Source organism: Misgurnus anguillicaudatus, chromosome 21, assembly GCF_027580225.2.
Source record: "Misgurnus anguillicaudatus chromosome 21, ASM2758022v2, whole genome shotgun sequence".
Classification (NCBI taxonomy): Eukaryota; Metazoa; Chordata; class Actinopteri; order Cypriniformes; family Cobitidae; genus Misgurnus; species Misgurnus anguillicaudatus.
In genome coordinates this window covers 23,363,896-23,382,635 of record NC_073357.2, presented here as the reverse complement: position 1 = coordinate 23,382,635, position 18,740 = coordinate 23,363,896, and the positions used below count along the sequence as shown (strand labels likewise).

Below are 18,740 nucleotides of genomic sequence, written 5' to 3'. Positions count from 1 at the left end.
ATAAGTGTATGACAAAAATACTTAATGGCTGTATAGGCTTATTTGGTTGAAGCGTTTCCTAATGGACAGAAGGCAAATCAATGGCTGTATAATCAAAAAATCTTTCACTTTGTGAGTGTGTTAAAGTTGTGCAAACTTATTTGATAAATTGCTCTGAAATATCTGAGAAAGCCCTTACATATGTACAAAATGTTGTGCAGCATGTTTACTAACAACTCAAGCAAATTCGGACAGGGTTTAGATTAAGCCAGGACTAGGCTTTAGTTATATTAGGGCAGTTATATTAGGTATATTAAAGTATATTTAAGTTGTTTTCAACGAGTTGTTTTCAAACTTCAAATCTCCATGCAAACGAACCCAGGAATGGCCACTAGTCAAATGAACAAGGCTTTGGGGGTCAAATGTGCTCAGCGCAGTTTAATTCCAGGTGTAAACAGCACCTACAAGTGTAAACAGGATGCAAAACGTTTAAGTTCGTCCACTTTTGATCACATTTAGAGGTAGTCGAAAACGCATTCGCTCATTGTGGTGTAGATGCTCATGCGATCGAGTGCTTAAACAGCAACAAAAGACCGCCTGCTCTCCGCCTATTTCATTTTTGTTTCAGTTTGCAAACATGTAAAAGCTGAGCAAAATTATTTTATCAATTGTTCTGAAATATCAGAGTAACCCCTTACTTACATGTACAAAACGCTGTGCCGCATGATCAACAACAAACAGAAGCAGCAGTAAGCTGACACAATATTACTGTGGGTTCACACCAGCCGCGTTTGAGACGTCAAATTCGCACCTACCGCATTTAGTTTGCTGCTCGAACATTTTGAGTTTACTTGCTTCATTCAAGCGTTAAAGCCGCACATGAAATTCTAGTCATTGAGACATTCACGTGGAAATGCGAGTCATGGGAGGAGCTTCTGTTAAGTCAATGTAAAGACGCGTTTATGCGCGTCTGGAGGTTTCGCGGCGCAAATAAGGTGTTTAGCACGGCGCGACAGATGCAATTGCGCCTCATTCGCACGTGAATTGAACGTTGACGTGGCAACTGCGCAAGTTGAAAAATTTTAACTTTGAACCACGTTAACCAATCAGGAGCTTGCTCTAGTAGTGACGTAATTACAGGAAGCGAGCGGAGTCACAGAAGCCCCTCCCATGACGCGAATTTCCGCGTGAATGTCTCGATGACTACAATTTCACGCGTGAATGAAGCGAGTAAACAAAATGTTCAATTAACAAACTAGACGCCGTAGATGGGAATTTGACACCTCGGCTGGTGTGAACCCACGGTTATGGTGCATTCCTACCAGTCGCGGTAGAGGTGGCCAAAACGCTGGACGCTTGAACATTTGAGTTTACTCGCTTCATTTGTGTGTGAAATTCTAGTCATGTGAGACATTTACGTGGAAATTGGCATCATGGGAGGGGCTTCTGCGACTCCGCTGAGACTCTGCTCGCTTCCTGTAATCACGTCACTACTACAGCAAGGTCCTGATTGGTTAATGTGGCACGGAAATCCGCCAAAGTTCAGATTTTTCAACTCGCGCGTTTCCCGCACCAACGCTCAATTTGCATCTTTTCATTGACTTAAAATGTAAATCACTTGCGCTTGCCGCCTCTACAGCGTTTGGTGTGAACCCTCTATTAGAGTGCACAGCAATTTAAACATGTTCTTTCTCCGGCTCAAGTTTAATGGAAGCAGAGGGACTCGTCCATATAATACAGTACATTTTTGTTTTGTAAGGTATTAGACTAGTCCTTGACTAAAATAAAAACAACTTGCACTAGCAAATCTTAAAATACATCAGTGCCATTTGTTTTTCCTCAAAATGCATACAAGCAAATCTTAAAATACATCAGTGCCCTTTGTTTTTCCTCAAAATGCACACAAGTAATGTTTTTAGTAAGGCATGTTTGTTCAAATTAGTTATATTTCCTGATTAAACTAAGGCCTAGTCCAGGCTAATGCAAATCCCTGTACGGGAAACCGCCCCCTAGTGTTTACCAAAGTCTTTTACATAAGCCAGAGCTTATCATTAGTAAGACCTACATAAAAACCTGTAAAAAAATATTAAAATAAAAGAAAATTAAAAAGTCAAAAACTGTTGAAAGTATTAGAAAAGTTATACGTTTTCAAGTTAGACCATAGACCATCCCCTCAAAAGTAATCAAGACAGAAATATGAATAGGCACTTTATAGTTTGATTTTATTGTATCATTTTATGTCAGCGTGTAACGGTTACTGATAATGGGCCCCAAATGCAAATGTAAATTAATTATGTGTTTGGAAGCTGATGTCGTTTCTTTCTTGTGGGTGTTTAGTTTTGTTTTGTTAAACATTTTAAAAATAAATAAAGATTTCAATTATAAAAAATAAAGTAATCAGGACAGAAGCCATCGAAAGTATACAAAATAGACGGATTAAAACACCAGGTGTGAACGGGACATGTCTCTCTCATCCACTCGTGATGCGATCAGTGTTGCCAAATATATCTCAGGGGAAGTTGCTAAAGGCAGGTTGTTTTGTTGCTAAATGACGTTGTGACATTGCTAAATGACCTGTGCGTGATGACATTATTACTTCACGAGTTCCCATTAACATGTAATAGATAGGATAATAAAGCATATTTATTGCATATTTACTGTTCAAAGGGAAGGGCGCCCAGCACATAATATTAGCCCGAAACCCAGAGTACTCCCCCCTCTTTAACTGGGATAGATGTACCAGCATAAAGTGAGGTGACCATTATAAAATGCTGTAGAAGATTTATTCACTATTAAAGTTAACAAATGGAACCTTATCTGAATGTGTTACCAAAACATGCTTTTGCTGTCATCACTCACAATGCTGCAGGCAGACAACTTGTATGAGTTTTAACAGTACAGTTTCAGCAGTAACAACATAAACAAGCGGCTTTTGTGGTCAACACGTAACTTCCGGTAAACTCCGCTAAGAATAAATAACAAAGTCTTTTTAAAGTAGTTTATTTATATAACAAGCAAAATAAACAACACGTAGATTGGAAACCAAAACATTTGTTATTTTTGACAAGGTATTTGTTCAAGAGTTCAGTTTAGCAACTAGTTTTGACCAAACGCGTAATTGCGTCACCGCACGTGAGTCAGATGAAACCGTCTATAGGCCTAATTTAAAATGAAAACATGTTTTTATGATGTAAATCTTTTTTTTAAAGTTGCCGTATAATTTTTTTTTTAAATTTCAAAAACGGTAGCAGCTGGCGGGTTTTGTCCGTGCCAGCGCTCTGCGTTTGTTCCGCACTTAGCGCCGAGAGTTGAAAAATGTTAAACTTTGGGTAATACGCTCAGCTTGTCAATGTCACTTTCCACTCTGCCCCCCAAACACAGTGGAGGAGGGGTGGTACAAATATCACAACAACCAACCGGTGCATCGTCCAACGACTGATAAACAAAGCAGAAGTATGGGGCTGTTTACACTTAGTATTTTGATGTGTTTTCGTCGGTCGGATTACAAGTGGACGAGAAAGACACATTCTGTTTACACCTGGTATTTAAATCTGTCTCTTTTGTCCACTTTCGACCACTTCTGGCTTTATTACTTTGAAGGGGGGGGGGGGGTCTGTGGAGACTGTGGACGAGACCTTTGCTTTCATTTAAACGTAAGCTGGAGAAAAGATGAGTTTTGACGCAAACTTATATTATGTCAGAGTCTGCTGCTTGTATTGTTAGTAAACATGCTCCACAGAGTTTTGCACATGTATATATGTATACTGATATATCAGCACAATTGATAAATAAAATTGAGCAACTTTCACATGTTCGCAAAATGAAACGAATAAAAGACGTGGAGAACAGACGCTTTAGGTTTCTCAACGTAAGCCTAAAGATAATCCTGTACACTGTGTGTTCGTGCTAGAAGTCAGAAAAGATGTAAAACATTGTGCTCAGTGGCAGTGCCTCAGATTAGATAAATAGGCAGTCTCGTGTGGCTGCTCAAACACATTCGACCACATGCACGTTTAAACTTCAAAAGCAATCCGGTTGAAAGTGTTTTCGACTACCTCTGAATGTGGTCGAAAGTGGACAAGATCAAAATGTTTTGAACACGGTTTACACCTGTCTTTAGCGTCGTCCACTTGTGATCCGATTAACGAAAAACACATCTTAATACCAAGTGTAAACAGCCTCTATTGGCGCTTTTCCATTGCACAGTACCCCAAGGTTTGGGTCAGGTCATCTTACTTCGGGGGCGTTTTTTCACTGGGTACAGTACGTAGTACCCGATACTTTTTTTAGCACAACCTCGGTTGGGGTTCCAAGCGAGCTGAGCTGATACTAAAATGTGATGTGAAAACACTGTAGATTACTGATTAGTCTGAGAGAATCGTGACAAGCATTATGCTAAACGCAAGATTAGCATGAAGGTTTGTGCTCTGTCTCGAGCAAACCTGTTGTTATCTGGGCTTTGATGTAAGTTCCCAAACTCCCTTTAATCGGCGAAAAACATCCACAGGTTGAGAATCGGGAACACCATACTTGTTTTTTCCAGGCTTGCGGTTTGTGGCGACACATTTGCAACGCGCAGGGATGTATAGAGTTCCAATGATGCTCTCACAGTAGGCAGCGCAAATATAATGTCACACCTATAATCCCCCCCACTCTGAAGTGATATTAAACTCGAGTGAAAAGCTGACGCAGCCAAAGTGAAGTAAGCTGACACAACGTGAGCTGTAGGGTAAGGTGACCAGACGTCCCCGTTTTCTGGCGACAGTCCCGTTTTTGGTAGCCGATCTTAGCCCCGCCCACCACAATTTGAAAAACGGGGGAAGATCGGTCTGGGGACTCACCGTTGAGGAGCTACTATGCGAATACCAAAACCGCCCGACGAATCAAATTGTGAGGGCGGGCTTTATACGATGATGGACAGATGATCATGAACAGTAACGTATCAACCACGTCACCAAAGAGCGCGTGTGTTCAATCTGTTTACAATGAAATGGCTGCCGCTGGTGAATTCAGATGTGTGGATTCTGACATTGAGTCTGTTCTAAAAGATATCAACAGAGCATTGATTTAAAAAGAGGAACAGAGAAACGCGAGCAAGGCATTTGTTTATGTTTTCGCCGTCCTTACTATGGAGGACAAAGTTAAAGAAGCAACTGAAAGGGGTATCACGGCGATGCAACTCGGCGTGCACGACGAGATGGATATAATTAGCGGCCGTTGCCAGCTTCTTTTCGGAAGCCTGGAATCGTGACTGCTGAATAAGTGGAGGGACATGCTAGGCTCCGATATTTTTCAAGCCAACGTATAGCTATCGTCGTGGATGAAGTTCACCTAACGTACAAATGGTAAGAGAAAGTCTTACTGTATGACTTAGTAAATACTTAATGTTGTGATATAAATGAAATGTTGTAAACATAGTAGGTGTTGATGTACCTTCGCTAACTCAGACTTAGTATAATTACAATGATGTTAGTATCATTGTAGCGAAATTAGTAGCAGTTCGGTCAGGCTGCTAAAGACGCCATTTCAACATCACACACTCCGTTGCTCTGATTGGTCGTATGTCTATCCAATTGAGTGCAGAGGCATTTTTCGGTTGAGACACGCCTCATAATTTTAGCTCAATGGAGCGGTATCAGACTCAAATTCTGACTAGAATTGAGTATGACAACGTCAGGCTACGTTTTTGGTGTTTTGTCCTCGACTGGAGCTGTCAACGGAAATGTCCCTGTTTTACAGCACGTCCAAAACAACCAGCAAATATACTGAAAAACCCGTTCAACATTTAGTCTTTGGAGTCCCAGACAGGAGCAATCATGTAATGATTATTCTCACCAGCAGAAGGGGCTGCGAGCTGCTTTAGCGAAGAAGAATTTACTATGATTCACTAACAATAAATATTTTACATTTTGCATTATTTCATCTGTTCTTCACGTTTACAATGCTATGAACTCAGCTGAAGTAGTGTAATGTTTGATGAAGTATGTCTCTGTGCCTTGTATAAAAAAATTGTTTTCAGTAGAAATATTAAAAATTCTTAAATCAGGATGCATTTTCTTGATGAGCAAAATTACCTAAGAAAATAAGTCTAGTTTTTAGACCAAAAATATCAAATTTGTGCTTAAAACAAGCAATAAAATCTGCCAACACTTAATTAAAAAAAAATGTCTTATGTCTTACCATTGGCAGATTTTTTGCATGTTTTAAGCACAAATTCACGTCAATTTATTATTTTTGTCTTAAAGCTAGATTTCTTTGTTAGGGGATTTCGCTTATCAAGAAAATGCATTTTGATTTAATAATTTTTAGATATTTGTACTAAAAACAAGACAAAAATACTATTAAGTAAGAAGTAAGTCAGTCAGTCAATCAATCATTTTTTGCAGTGAACCCACAACAAATAAAAAGAAGCAAACTTTCAAAAATGGGTTGTCCCCATTTTTTAATTCATAGATAACAACAAATTATATTTTAATGATATTTTGACCATTGAACTAGGAAATGTCCCCGGTTTTCATTTTAAAAATCTGGTCACCTTAGGGTACTATGCAATGGAAAAGCGCCATATCATAGCAACCAAAGCATTCAGCTGAAAAAGCTGGTGAGCACCTGGCGTTTTCAGGCGCATTTAACTGCTGTGGTGTGCACGCTCCCTTATGGTGCGTTTAAACGCGTTGGTGGGCACGATCCTTTAGGTTTTGGGGTAGTATTTGGGTGTAAACAACGCTATGCGCTTATCCGGCGAGATTTCGGCCGTAGCTGTATCCCTTCTAGCCACAACTGATCGAGACCGTTTTTCAATCCGTAGGTCGCGTTTGTATGCTGCATACGTCATCAAGACGGTCTTATTTCAGATTATTAACAATTATAAAGTAGACTATTATTCTTAGTTAATCGTAAAATGTTATAATATGCTTATCGCTTGCGAATGTGCTCACCGTACCGATACTAGAATGTGACGTGTAACATTGCAGATCACTGATTGGTCAAGAAGAATTGTCACTACAAGCGTCATTGAATTTGCGACACCACACACCCGCAAGATTCAAATACGAAAATATTTAGCAACCGCAGTATCGTTTGTTTGGACGGATTTTAAATGGCTGTATCTTGGTGGTCAGTAGACGAGATACAGACGTTCCTCTCGTTGTTGACAAAGGAGCGGATCCAGCGAGAGCTAACTGGGGCGACGCGGAATGAAAGAGTTTTCAAGGAAGTCGCTCAGCTCTTGGTTGCACACGGCTACCAGCGTACACACAATCAGTGTAGGGAAAAGTTAAAAAAACTAAGATGCCACTACAGAACCATAAAGGACCACAACAGCCGGAGTACTTCGAACAAAAAAACGTGGAAGTGGTTCGACCAAATGGACGCTATCTACGGAAGTAGACCGAGGAGCGATGAGAGGGAGGGTGCCATGGACCTGGACTCATTCACGGCGGTCTTGGAGAACACGGTGAAGAAGGAGGAGGGTACGTTGTGTTATGTTAACTGTATTTTATTGACAATCTACTGGAAAGATACGTCTAACATTTATCCCTGTTTGTGTAAACCCCAGCAGCGTCCCCACCAGCACGACCGCAAACACCAACAACCCCCAAGACAAGCATTAAACTGGAGCATGTCAGCACAGGTATGAAATGAAATCAGAACTTAACATGACTGTATGACAATGGCTGCAGAATACTGCTACAGGTCCGTAGCCAGCCTATTGAAAGGGGGGGTTCTTTTTTTCAAAAAGTGGACCTTTTTTGCAGTTTTCCTCCTCCATTTGTATTTAATTATGAGCAGGGCCGTACGCAGGATTTTATAAATACCGAGGTCCATATATGTATTTTTCTAGGTCATGCACCACAGGAAAAAATCTAATTTCTCTGCTCTACATATATGAATTTAAAAAAAAACTCTGAAAACCAAAGAATCAAATAACTATAGATTTCAAACCATGTCAGTATGCAGAAGATTTGTGTTGGTCATTAGGAATACATTGTAATAATTATTTTACCATCCTGGGCACACTGGGTTGTCAGTAAAGTAAACATAGGCTTACTGAATATAGGATCATTTTAGTGAATTAACTAAAGGCTATCAATAATTCGTTTATTAAATTAATTCAAAATATACACACCCTATTATTATACACTTTTTTATGCTTAAATACAACATCAGTAATGCAGGGAACTTGAATTTTATAAATGGGTCGGCCGAGGCTACTTTAGGGGGTCCATATCCCATGAAAGAAAACTGTGATTATTAAAAAAAGCATACATGAATCTACGTTTACTTCACATTACCACATTAGATAAATATTATTCTTGCCCTGCATGCATTTTACTAACTGTGTAAGATGTAAACATAATGCAAGCCTTAATTTGAAACTTCTCACATCTGATTTACTGTCTGTTAATTAAGCAAAAGGCTTCTTGTTAACTGCAGTAACTTTAGTAAAAGTTGTTCAGAAAATCAAAATTCCACGATAAACCTTAAACTTACTTTTAATAGCAGAGCTCAACGGCTCAACACTACAGGAAGAAGTTACAAGTAAGTTATTTATTGGGCTTTAAGACCGAATGCAATAAAATGTTTAAGCCAAAAGATGAACGTGCGCCCATTTAAACTCCGTGCACGCGCATTACCGGTGGGTGAAGCGTTGTACCGCGCACGTGATGCGTCGCGTTTTCCGTTTTCAAGTTCAACAGTGAATCTAATCATACAGTAAAAAAGATATCTTAAAGAATTAAAGAGTGGCATTGAATTTTGTTAATAAACACGCTGAATAACGGGAAGTAAATTACTGGAGGGAGTTAAAGCAGCGCATTAAATTTGGACATTCATGTGGCTCAGCTGCAGTAATGTTTCTTGTCTTGTCACCTTGACCATCACTGCGTTTCATATTTCTGGTCATTAAACGGCTGTATAATAGTCAGCGTTTGATTACTTACATCTTTCTTGCACATCCACTAAAGGCGCATCTGATCCCTGTGTTGCACCTTTGTCTGCCTGGTTTGATTGGTCATCTCGGAATAATTTTGACTTTATCTTACTTAATGGGGTGCAGCTCAGACCTGTTGGCATGTGACATCACACTACCGCGAGATCTATTTAAAAGCATACTGAGTCATTTACTATTGAATCGGTCTCGCGGTGCTAAGACGTCACATGCCGATCGGTCTGCGCAGTGCAGCCAGAAGTCAAACGAGCACTGAGCATTGAGTCAAATAAAACGAGCGTCAGAAAATGACCGAAATCCGGACCTCGTGGACCTCAATGGTGAGTACGGTCATGCGTCCAGCTTCAATAATGTGTCAGGAACACAGAATATTTGTCAGAAGCATTGATTAAAACAATGATGACAATAATCACGCGAAAAAACGACTTAAATTCTGGACCTTTTGGCAGTGAGGGGGGGTTCGTTCGAACCACCCGAACCCCCCCTGCCTACGGGCTTGTGCTAACAGCTATTGTGCTAACTTATTGTTTATACACCGCGTTCCAATTATTATGCACTTTTTTCCAATACAGTCAGTAAGTTTACAAATGTTATTTTACCCTCAACACTTATATTCTATTTAAATGAAATAAGAATGTCAAAAGATACTTTAATACTTTTAAAAACTTGCTGTTCCAAATTATTAAGGAAGTTGTAGTTTTCCTACAATATTGGAATAAAAATCTTTCTAAAGACAAAAAAGTGTGCATTATCTTAGGAAAGCTAGTTACTTTTCAATTTATATTTGGTGTATCTAAACATAAATAATTGAACTATTATAAGATTTATGAGTGATTCACACTACAGAAAGATTTGACTATATAAATGCTTTTTAATTGTTTTAGGAAAATATTAGGAAAAGGCAGCAAAAAAGCCACCGTTAGAAGCAAACATGTATTTAAACTTGCTGGTGTCTCTGAAATCCAAAGAACCCCTTTAATACCCCTTTAGTGCATAAAGCCGTATTTCTCCCCCAAACCAAAACTTGCACAAATTAAGCATTTGCTGTGAGCTCAGAAAACAAGACTATTTTCACACAGTTTTATTCAGTGACATGCCATAATACACTGAATAGTATAGATGAATGTCATTCTCGATTGTGGGTGAATAGCCACTATGTTCAAACAAGACTGTAACATTAAGGAGAGGTGGCAGAGTAATGATTTGGGCTGGAATATTGGGAAGTAAGATGGTAGGGTCCCTTTAGGGTACCTGAGGGGGTCAAAAGGACATCTAGAAGATATGTAAAGTTCATAAAAGATGGGATATAAAGGGAATCATGTCTTCTGAAATAAATAAATGTACTTTTTTCGAGGATAATACACCATACCATGCTGCAAAAGCCCCACTGACTATTTTAATTAATATGGGCATAAAATAAGAAAGAAATCATTGTGTGACCTCCATCATCCTCTGACCTAAGTCCTATTAAGAGCCAGTGGAGCATCATTGAATGAAAGATCTGTGAAGTGGACAGCACTATAATTCGAAACATCAACTTAGGGATGCAATACTAGCGTCTTCAAGTGAAATAAAGACAAAACCTAGACTTGTATACTTAAAAGTTTAATGAATAGGAGAGTTAAAGCCATGTCAAAGATATGCTCATATATTATTATGTAATTTGTGTAAATACATTATTTATTTTACACTTGTTTGTTTTTTGGACAATGCAACACATTTGACAGATATCTGTTTTTGAATCATCATAATCCATTTTATCAATGTGGTTAAAGTGCATTCTGCATAATAATTTGGAACAGTATATTTTGCATATTTTTCAAAGTATAGAGGGTATGCACATGATGTCACCGTCGCAACAGGGACTGCGGTTACGCCCACTGAGTGGCAAAAGAAAGAGCGGCACCTTTCTACCTTAAAATAACGTTTCCAAAAAAGTTTCAGTCGTTCATCCATTCGAAACAGGGTGAACGGCACTTTCACATTCGCTTTGCAGCCCTCTATCGGCCAAAAACGCACCGAAGAAATTCCCAACCGTCGGGCCGCGGTCCTGTAGTTTGAGTGAAAACTACAAAAACTTGCTTTACGGCATACCTACAATCCAATCAGAACCAGCTTTGATGCGATAGGCTAAATTATTAACGACAGTGGTAATGAACAATTCCGCTTCCAACCTGTAGGGGGAGCCAAGAGCAAAAACTCTTTAGTGTTGCTTTAAAGTATCTTTTGACATTTTTATTTAATTTAAATAGAATAACATCCACACTGTCATATAAGTGTTGAGGGTAAAACAAAATTTGTAAACTTACTGACTGTATTGCAAAAATTAACAAAAATGGCATGTGCATAATAATTTGGAATGCGGTGTATAGTCAGTGTCAGTTATGTTCTGAAGTTGTTGTTACTAGTTTGTTTTGTGTTGTAATTAGAGCATAACAATTTAACAAACTAATCGTACAAACTTTTGTTTCAGATTCATCGCCTACAGTTGATTCTTTAGCATTTTCTCCAAGCAGTGATGCCATAACTTCCCAACTCGTGCTAGCATTGTCGCCACCAGCACGAACGCCAACACCTCCCAGGACAAGCATTAAACTGAAGCATGCGAGCACTGGTATGAAATATGTCTACAACATTCACGGTTACAAATCATTATCAACCATCTACAATAAGCCTACCTACTGCTTTATAGTATATCATAATGTATTTATCATAATATAGGATGTCATGAATTCCTGTTGATTACAATGTATTATTGCTAGCTACTGTAAATTTGTGATTCGTTCACACAGTCACAAATTGATATTACGTTATCATGTTGGCTGTATTGTACTCTCAAAAATAAAAAGTAAAAAACAACATAGGAGTGCACCGATAAATACACTAATAATGCATGGCTGATAATTATTCTGAATCACACAGCCAATATTATTCACAGCTATTTCAAGTCCTTATCGATCTGAAATCACTGTTAGTTTGAGGCGTTTATAACATGCATTTGAAAAAGCAACACCCCGTCAAACATAATCATTATACATATTCTTTATTATCATGAAAATACCTGAAAAGGTTTGAAGAACAGCAATATAAATAAACCCTGAAGCCATTTCCTGGAGCTGCGTGTCATAGCTGCGCGTGTTTGGTTCTTCGTCTGCAGCGCATATTGAGTTTCTGCACGAGAGCGCCCTCTGGCTTTTGGATGTAGTTTCATTTCACCGTAATTCATTGAGAAGCATAGCAAGCATCATCGGCCGATATATCGTTGCATCCCTAAAACAAAACATTAAAACCTTTAGCTTGTCAAAACATCCCTCACATTTCTAACTGCGTTTCGTTTTGGTCCAGGCAAGAAACGGAAACGGAGCCTGCATCAGAAGCATCTTGCTGTTTTAAGAGAGTTACAGTTGGCTGATACTCAATTGCTGGAGTTGAGAGAGCGACATTTCCAGATGATGATCGATGAGGCCCGGGAGATGCGGGAGCAGGAAGCTGCCTTAAGGAGGGAGGAGAGTGCACAAATGGCTGTGTTCAATCAAGCCTTCCTCAACATCATGGATAAGCTTGTACAGGTGATGAGTGGCCAGCGAGAACAGACGAAATGGACCCTGCACCACCAGGATCACCTTGATGTTTTAAAAGAGATGCAGGCGACTGATAGTCAACAGCAGGAACTGAACCGGGCTCAAAGAGAGCGTCATTTCCAGATGGAAATCGATGAGGCCCGGCAAATGAGGGAGCAGGAAGCAGCCTTGAGGAAGGAGGAAAATGCACAAATGGCCGCATCCAATCAAGCCTTCCTCGGTGTCATGGAGAAGCTTGTGCAGGCAATAAGTGGCCAGCGAGAACATAACTCTGTGCCAGAATAAAAACCTGTCTCTTACATACTTAAAATTTTTAAGTAATTCTGCCCCGTGACATGTTTTGCCGCATCCATCATCCACCCCATCACCTCATTCTTAGCTGGTATCTATCCCAGTTAAAGAGAAGGGAAGCACTCTAGCTTAGGGGTAAAATTCTGAGCTCGGGGCCCTCCCCTCGGATGGTATGCCAAATAAGCTTTATCATATTTGAATACAGGTTAATGCAAATTTGTGAACTCTAGAAAAAAGTTTTATACTATATACATGTTTGCACATTATATAAAGTTTGCTTAGCCAACATTTTTATGTTGTTGTATTCATATATTCCTTATGTATATATTATGTATATTGCACTACATATATTTGCACATTGGTTAAAGTTTGCCTTTGTGTTTTTCTTGAATAAAAATACACTGGTCAAACATGTTTACTTTCCTACTATCTATGATTTAATATTTGATGAGCATGTGGATTATTCTTGCGAAATTAGACTTTTGAGGTGTCATGAAACATTTTGATTAAAAAAAGTAAATGCAAAGTTATGCTACATACACACCAAATGTGGGCATCGCGTTACTCGCTCTAGATTTCTCGCGGGATTTAACTTGTTTTCGTGGCAAACGCGTCGCCCATATTGCGTCATTCGCATCTCCCCACGCAAGGACGCATCTAATCACGTCTTTGCATTGACTTTGTATGTAATCTACTCGCGCAAATCATTGAACTCGCATCTGGTGTGAACGTTAAAAGTAACACCAGTTTGGAGCGTCAAAATCGCGTCTAGTTTGCCCCTTGAACATTTTGGGCCCTATCTTGCACCCAGCGCAATTGACTTTGTCAGTGACGCATGTATCATTCGTATTTTGCACCGGCGCACAGCGGGTTTTTCCCTCCACAGACGCATGTCGGCAAACTAGGGAATGAACTTGCGCTCCCTGGGCGGTTCAGCGAAAAAAAGGAGCCGTGTTCCGGCGCAAACCATCCCATATGCTATTTTGCAGTTTCAAAAAAAAATTTTTGCAAATCATAAATTGTTACAATAACAAATATTAACACATAAGATAAGGGAAATCATAGTGGTGAGCATTGTGGCTGCGTTAAAAAATTCTCATGCAAATAACGATTAAAATATTTTCATAAGTTTGTTGTGTGGCTGTATTACGTTTATTTTATGTAAATAATAATTAAAATGTTTTCATAAGAAACCTTAATGTATATGAACTTGATTTGTAAGTGTACTTTGGGGTTGGACCTTGCTTGCGTCCGATTTCAAAGCCATCAAACCCTTTCAGCGGTGAGGGTGGACGCAGCGATGTCCTCTGCTGGCATCAGGTCATGTGTAGAGGCAGATCCATCTCCCTTTTGACGGTGTGCCCAATTTCTGCTGGCAAGCTTCGGATTCCCCAGTTTCCTGACATTATTGTAGCGCTTGGCGCAACGATGGGGATGCCAGCTATTGAGACAATTGTGGCTATTTCCTCTCACGCCTGTTTAATCTACGCTGATTTGGGCGGGTTTCTCCCATCCCCATACAAAACAACTTCTCTGTCTTTGACTGCTCTTACAAGAACGTGGGTCTCATCGGCTGTGAACCGCTCCTGGCGCGCCTGGTAAATCCGTCATAATAATAGCAACCCGCCATGGAACTTGCACCCTTGCGTTTAAAGGGAATGTTGGATAGTGTTCTGATTGGTTTATTTGAAGTTACGCCCAAACCACACCTATGAATAATGAACCTACTTCAGACCAACCCCTTCTTGATTTGCGCATGGCGCACGAGTTACTTCTCCCGCCGAGAAAATAGCAACAGTGCCCAAGATCCGCCCACAAAGTCACTTGCGCTTTGCGCTTCGCACTTGCGTTTCAGATCGTTAAAATAGGGCCCTTTGTAGTTTATTTGCTTCATTCGCGCGTGAAATTCTAGTCATCGAGACATTCACTGGGAAATTTGCGTAATGGGAAGGGCTTCTGCGACTCTGCTCGCTTTCTGTAATCACGTCACTACTAGAGCAAGCTCCTGATTGTTTAACGCGGCACGCTTTTCCGCCAAAGTTCAATTTTTTCAACTTGCGTGTTTGCCGCGGAAATGCTCAATTCGTGCCATTCAAGCGAACTAGACGTGCGAATGAGGCGGAATCGCATCTAACGCGCCGTGCTAAACACCTCATTCGCGTCGGGAGACCTCCAGATGCGCGTCAACGCGTCTTCACATTGATTTAACATTGAAATCACTCGCGCATGACGCCTCTTATGCTGCGTTCACACCAGTCGCGGTAGAGTATCAAAATAAGAAGCATACAGTTACAAACATCTCTTCATGTACTATTTTGCACATGGTTTAAAATGACATCATGCAAACAAATTTAGTTTTTTCCCACATTTAATGGTAAAATTTTCATTATTCACAATGTGTCCATTATAATTAAAAAAAATTAAAAACGTGGTATTTGGTGATCATTGGTAAATAATAGAGACAATAATAAGGAATATAAATGTATCCAAGAAAAATGTTCTCATCCTCCACAACAATTTTCAATCATTGTTTAAGCCCTCAAGGAACTAACATTTTCAAAAAAAAAAATTGTTGGAAGGGACATAATTGACTGTGACACTCAAGATGGCTACCAGGTAAGCAGTTCTTATTTTTTCTCTCCTGATAAAAGTTGTACCTAGACAACTTTTTAGTTCTCATTACCGAAAAATTTGTTTGTAAAAGCATATATTTAATGTAATATCATGTTGCGGCAATGATACTTTTTTAACCTAAAAAGTGTAAATAATTTTGTATGAAATATGTTTTAAATCCTCTAAAAATAATGGTTATAGTAAGTTCAGACCTTAATCTTATATGTGCAAAAAAATTTGCTTCAATGGCTTTTAAAAAAATCTGATGCTGGACACCTTTTAAGTCTGGATTTTGTGAGATCACCCTTGTGATTTACCACCTGATATGTGTAAATGATTAACAGACTAATGATAAAAGTCTGTTTAATAAAAAATACAAGGGAAGGGAGTTGTATTATACTTCAAAAGAGGGTACAAAAGTTTATTGATAATACAGATGACCCTCCCGTACATCCCTGCCCTTCTTAACAGCCACACAGCCAGTGCCACCAAAGGCTCTGCTGCTAAATGTGAATCCCATGCATTCTCATAGGCTTATCCATGAGTTACTTTCTCCTGATCTGGAGGCAGCGCAACTATAACAAAAAATCTATTATTCCACCCATACTAAACTGCAGTGGAAAAGCAGTCTGAGCCAAAATAGACATACAGGGCCCAGATACAGCAGATGTATTGTGATTTAACATGTGTGAATTAGTTAATGAACATACTTAGATTTACATCACAAAAATTGCATTCGATATGAAAACGCACCACAGACAAATGTGAGGATAATTCCATAGTAAAGCCTTGGACATACAAAATTATGTTCCAATAAAAGGTTTATTAGCAGTGACTGCTGTCTGTTTTCTCATTAGTGTTGCGGTCTTAAAGTAACCCTCGAGTGGCCAGAGTCAGAGCAACCAACCATCACTCACAGGAGAAGCTGCCTAGCAATGTAGCTCTCTATAGTATTAGCATTAAAGTAATAGGACTGCACACTTGATTTAAAACATTTGTGATCCTAGACAAAAAAAAATATTTTTGTAGTCAGCAATACATTGAATGGGTCAAATAATCGATTTTTATTTTATAACAAAAATCATTAGGATATTACATAAAGGTCATGTACCATGAAGATATTTAGCAGATTTCCTACTGTAAATATATCAAAACTTTATTTTTTGTGAGTGAATGCAAGTTGCTAAGGACTTTTATACAAGGCCATTTTCTTAATATTTAGATTATATGCACCCTCATATTCCAGATATTCAAATCACGGCCAAATATTGTCCTATCCTAACAAACCATACATCAATGGAACGCTTATTTATTCGAAATGTATACATTTAAATAAAGTTTGTCATCCACTGTTGCATTTATTATAGTTTTTTAGTATATTTTCTAAATTCTTAAATGCAATTATCTTTGGTACAATATGTAATTTAGTAGTATACTACACTTGACATCATGTTTTGTTAAACATTTTTGTTCTTAAATAAACACCTCAATTTCACACGTTTGAGGTGCCCTTATTTAAAAAACATTTTGTACTGAGATATGATATTTGCACTGTTTACATTCTCCGTATTATTAACATTTTGCTAAATGTACATTTTTGTATGTATTTGTGCACTTTAATGTGAGAGCCAAATGTTTTGTTGTACAGTTGTATAATGACAATAAAAGCTATTCTATTCTTAACATATAGGCGGTTTCATCGAACACACATGCGCTGACGCGATACACATCTGGATCCGAACTTTACTTCCGGTTTTGTATTTTTAATGGTCTGACTAGTTGCTAAACTGATCTCTTGAACAAATGCCTCGTCGAAAACAACAAATGTTTTGGTTTCCTAGGTAATCTATTTGTTGTTGTTTTTTTGCTTGTTATATAAATAAACTACATGGGTGATTCTCACGAAAACTTGGTTTTAAAAAGGTCAAGCATGAAAATGTAAAAATTGCTTAAATTAACTTTTTTTCCCACCAGACATTGAAAAACAAAGTCTGGAGTAAATGGGAACATTAATCTAAAAAATCTCATTACAGCAACAGTCAGAAAACATCAACACTGACATATTTTCAAAATGACATGACAAACCTGAAAGAACATAATTTGGAGATTCTGCACATGCATTTAAAATCAAAGTATTATGCTTCTATTAATTAAATTAACATTAAATAAGCATCTGTTGCGGTAATGATAATCAAAATGTCGTGTAAGCATTCTGACAAGCCAATATTTCAAATTAACTGTAAAAAAAATTATCTTATCTGGTAGCCATCTTGAAGTAACTGGTCCATGTGCTTGGTCACTCAAAATCAAACTTTATTAAAATTCTGTATGTGTGGCTTAAACTGTTCTCAAAAAGTGTTGCGGAGGATGAGAACATCAGGCATGGACACATCATTTTTCTAATTTTTCTTCATTATTATTATTATACATGAATATTCAGTAAATATTTTTTCTGTCATCTAGCAAAACATCCATTTATTTTTTTCTTAATATTTTTATGTTAATTTGATTAAATTACAACATAACGCATGTTCAAACACAGCCGGACACATTGCGGTAATGAGAATTTCAGCAGAAAATGAGATAAAATTTACAATTATAAATTCTTATGTTGAAATCACACATTGTGCAAGGTAGAACACAGTATTGTGTTAGTTCTGATGCTTTTTAATGTTACTATATTACCCATTTTAAAGCTAAAATCATTAGTGCCGTGGTGTTTCAATGGTTTCGTGAGAATCACCCACATAAAGAACTTTGTTGTAATTTTTTCTTAGCGGAGTTTACCGGAACTTACGTGCGGACCACAACAGCCGCTTGTTTATGTTGTTACTGCTGAAACCGTCAACATCAGTGCCATTGTTTTGTCTTAAGATACACACCACCAGTATTTTGTGTACAGTTTGTTTACTTAAATGTCCTAATATAACTAGCCTATTCCTGGATTAATCTAAACCCTGTCCTGGAAACCGCCACATAAAGTATATTTGACACAACCAGTGCCAAGACACACAGGTCGAAAGAAATATACACTTCATACATCTAGAGCAGGGGTCACCAACGTGGTGCCCGCGGGCACCAGGTAGCCCGCACAGAGTCTGTGAGGTGCCCGCCAAAGCACATTCTATTAATAGTCTCAACTGTATTATTTATTCATTACATATTTTTTTATATTAGCTTGGCTTGGTTTACGTATGTTAAAATTTTAAACAATACTAAAACATATAAACAAGTCAAATGAAATAAAATAAACAAGTAAAACAAAAAGTTTTAAGTAGACTATATCAAAAAGTAGCCCTCCAGATTGTTTTATCCATTGTGGTAGC

The 18,740-nt window shown here is 38.4% G+C and overlaps 1 protein-coding gene across 2 annotated transcripts; it reads left to right on the top strand.

Annotated features, from left to right (window-relative positions):
- Window positions 1–6,769: 6,769 nt before the first annotated feature.
- Window positions 6,770–13,215, top strand: LOC129438858 (uncharacterized). Of its 2 annotated transcripts, none has more exons than XM_055197769.2 (4): window positions 6,770–7,451; window positions 7,541–7,612; window positions 11,403–11,543; window positions 12,275–13,215. In XM_055197769.2, exons 1-4 carry the CDS (start codon window positions 7,079–7,081, stop codon window positions 12,793–12,795), a joined length of 1,107 nt encoding a protein of 368 aa, XP_055053744.2. In that variant the 5' UTR covers window positions 6,770–7,078; the 3' UTR covers window positions 12,796–13,215. The 2 variants fall into 2 exon arrangements, with proteins under 2 accessions (XP_055053744.2, XP_055053737.2); XM_055197762.2 differs by having other exon boundaries at window positions 6,781–7,451; window positions 7,538–7,612.
- Window positions 13,216–18,740: the final 5,525 nt, after the last annotated feature.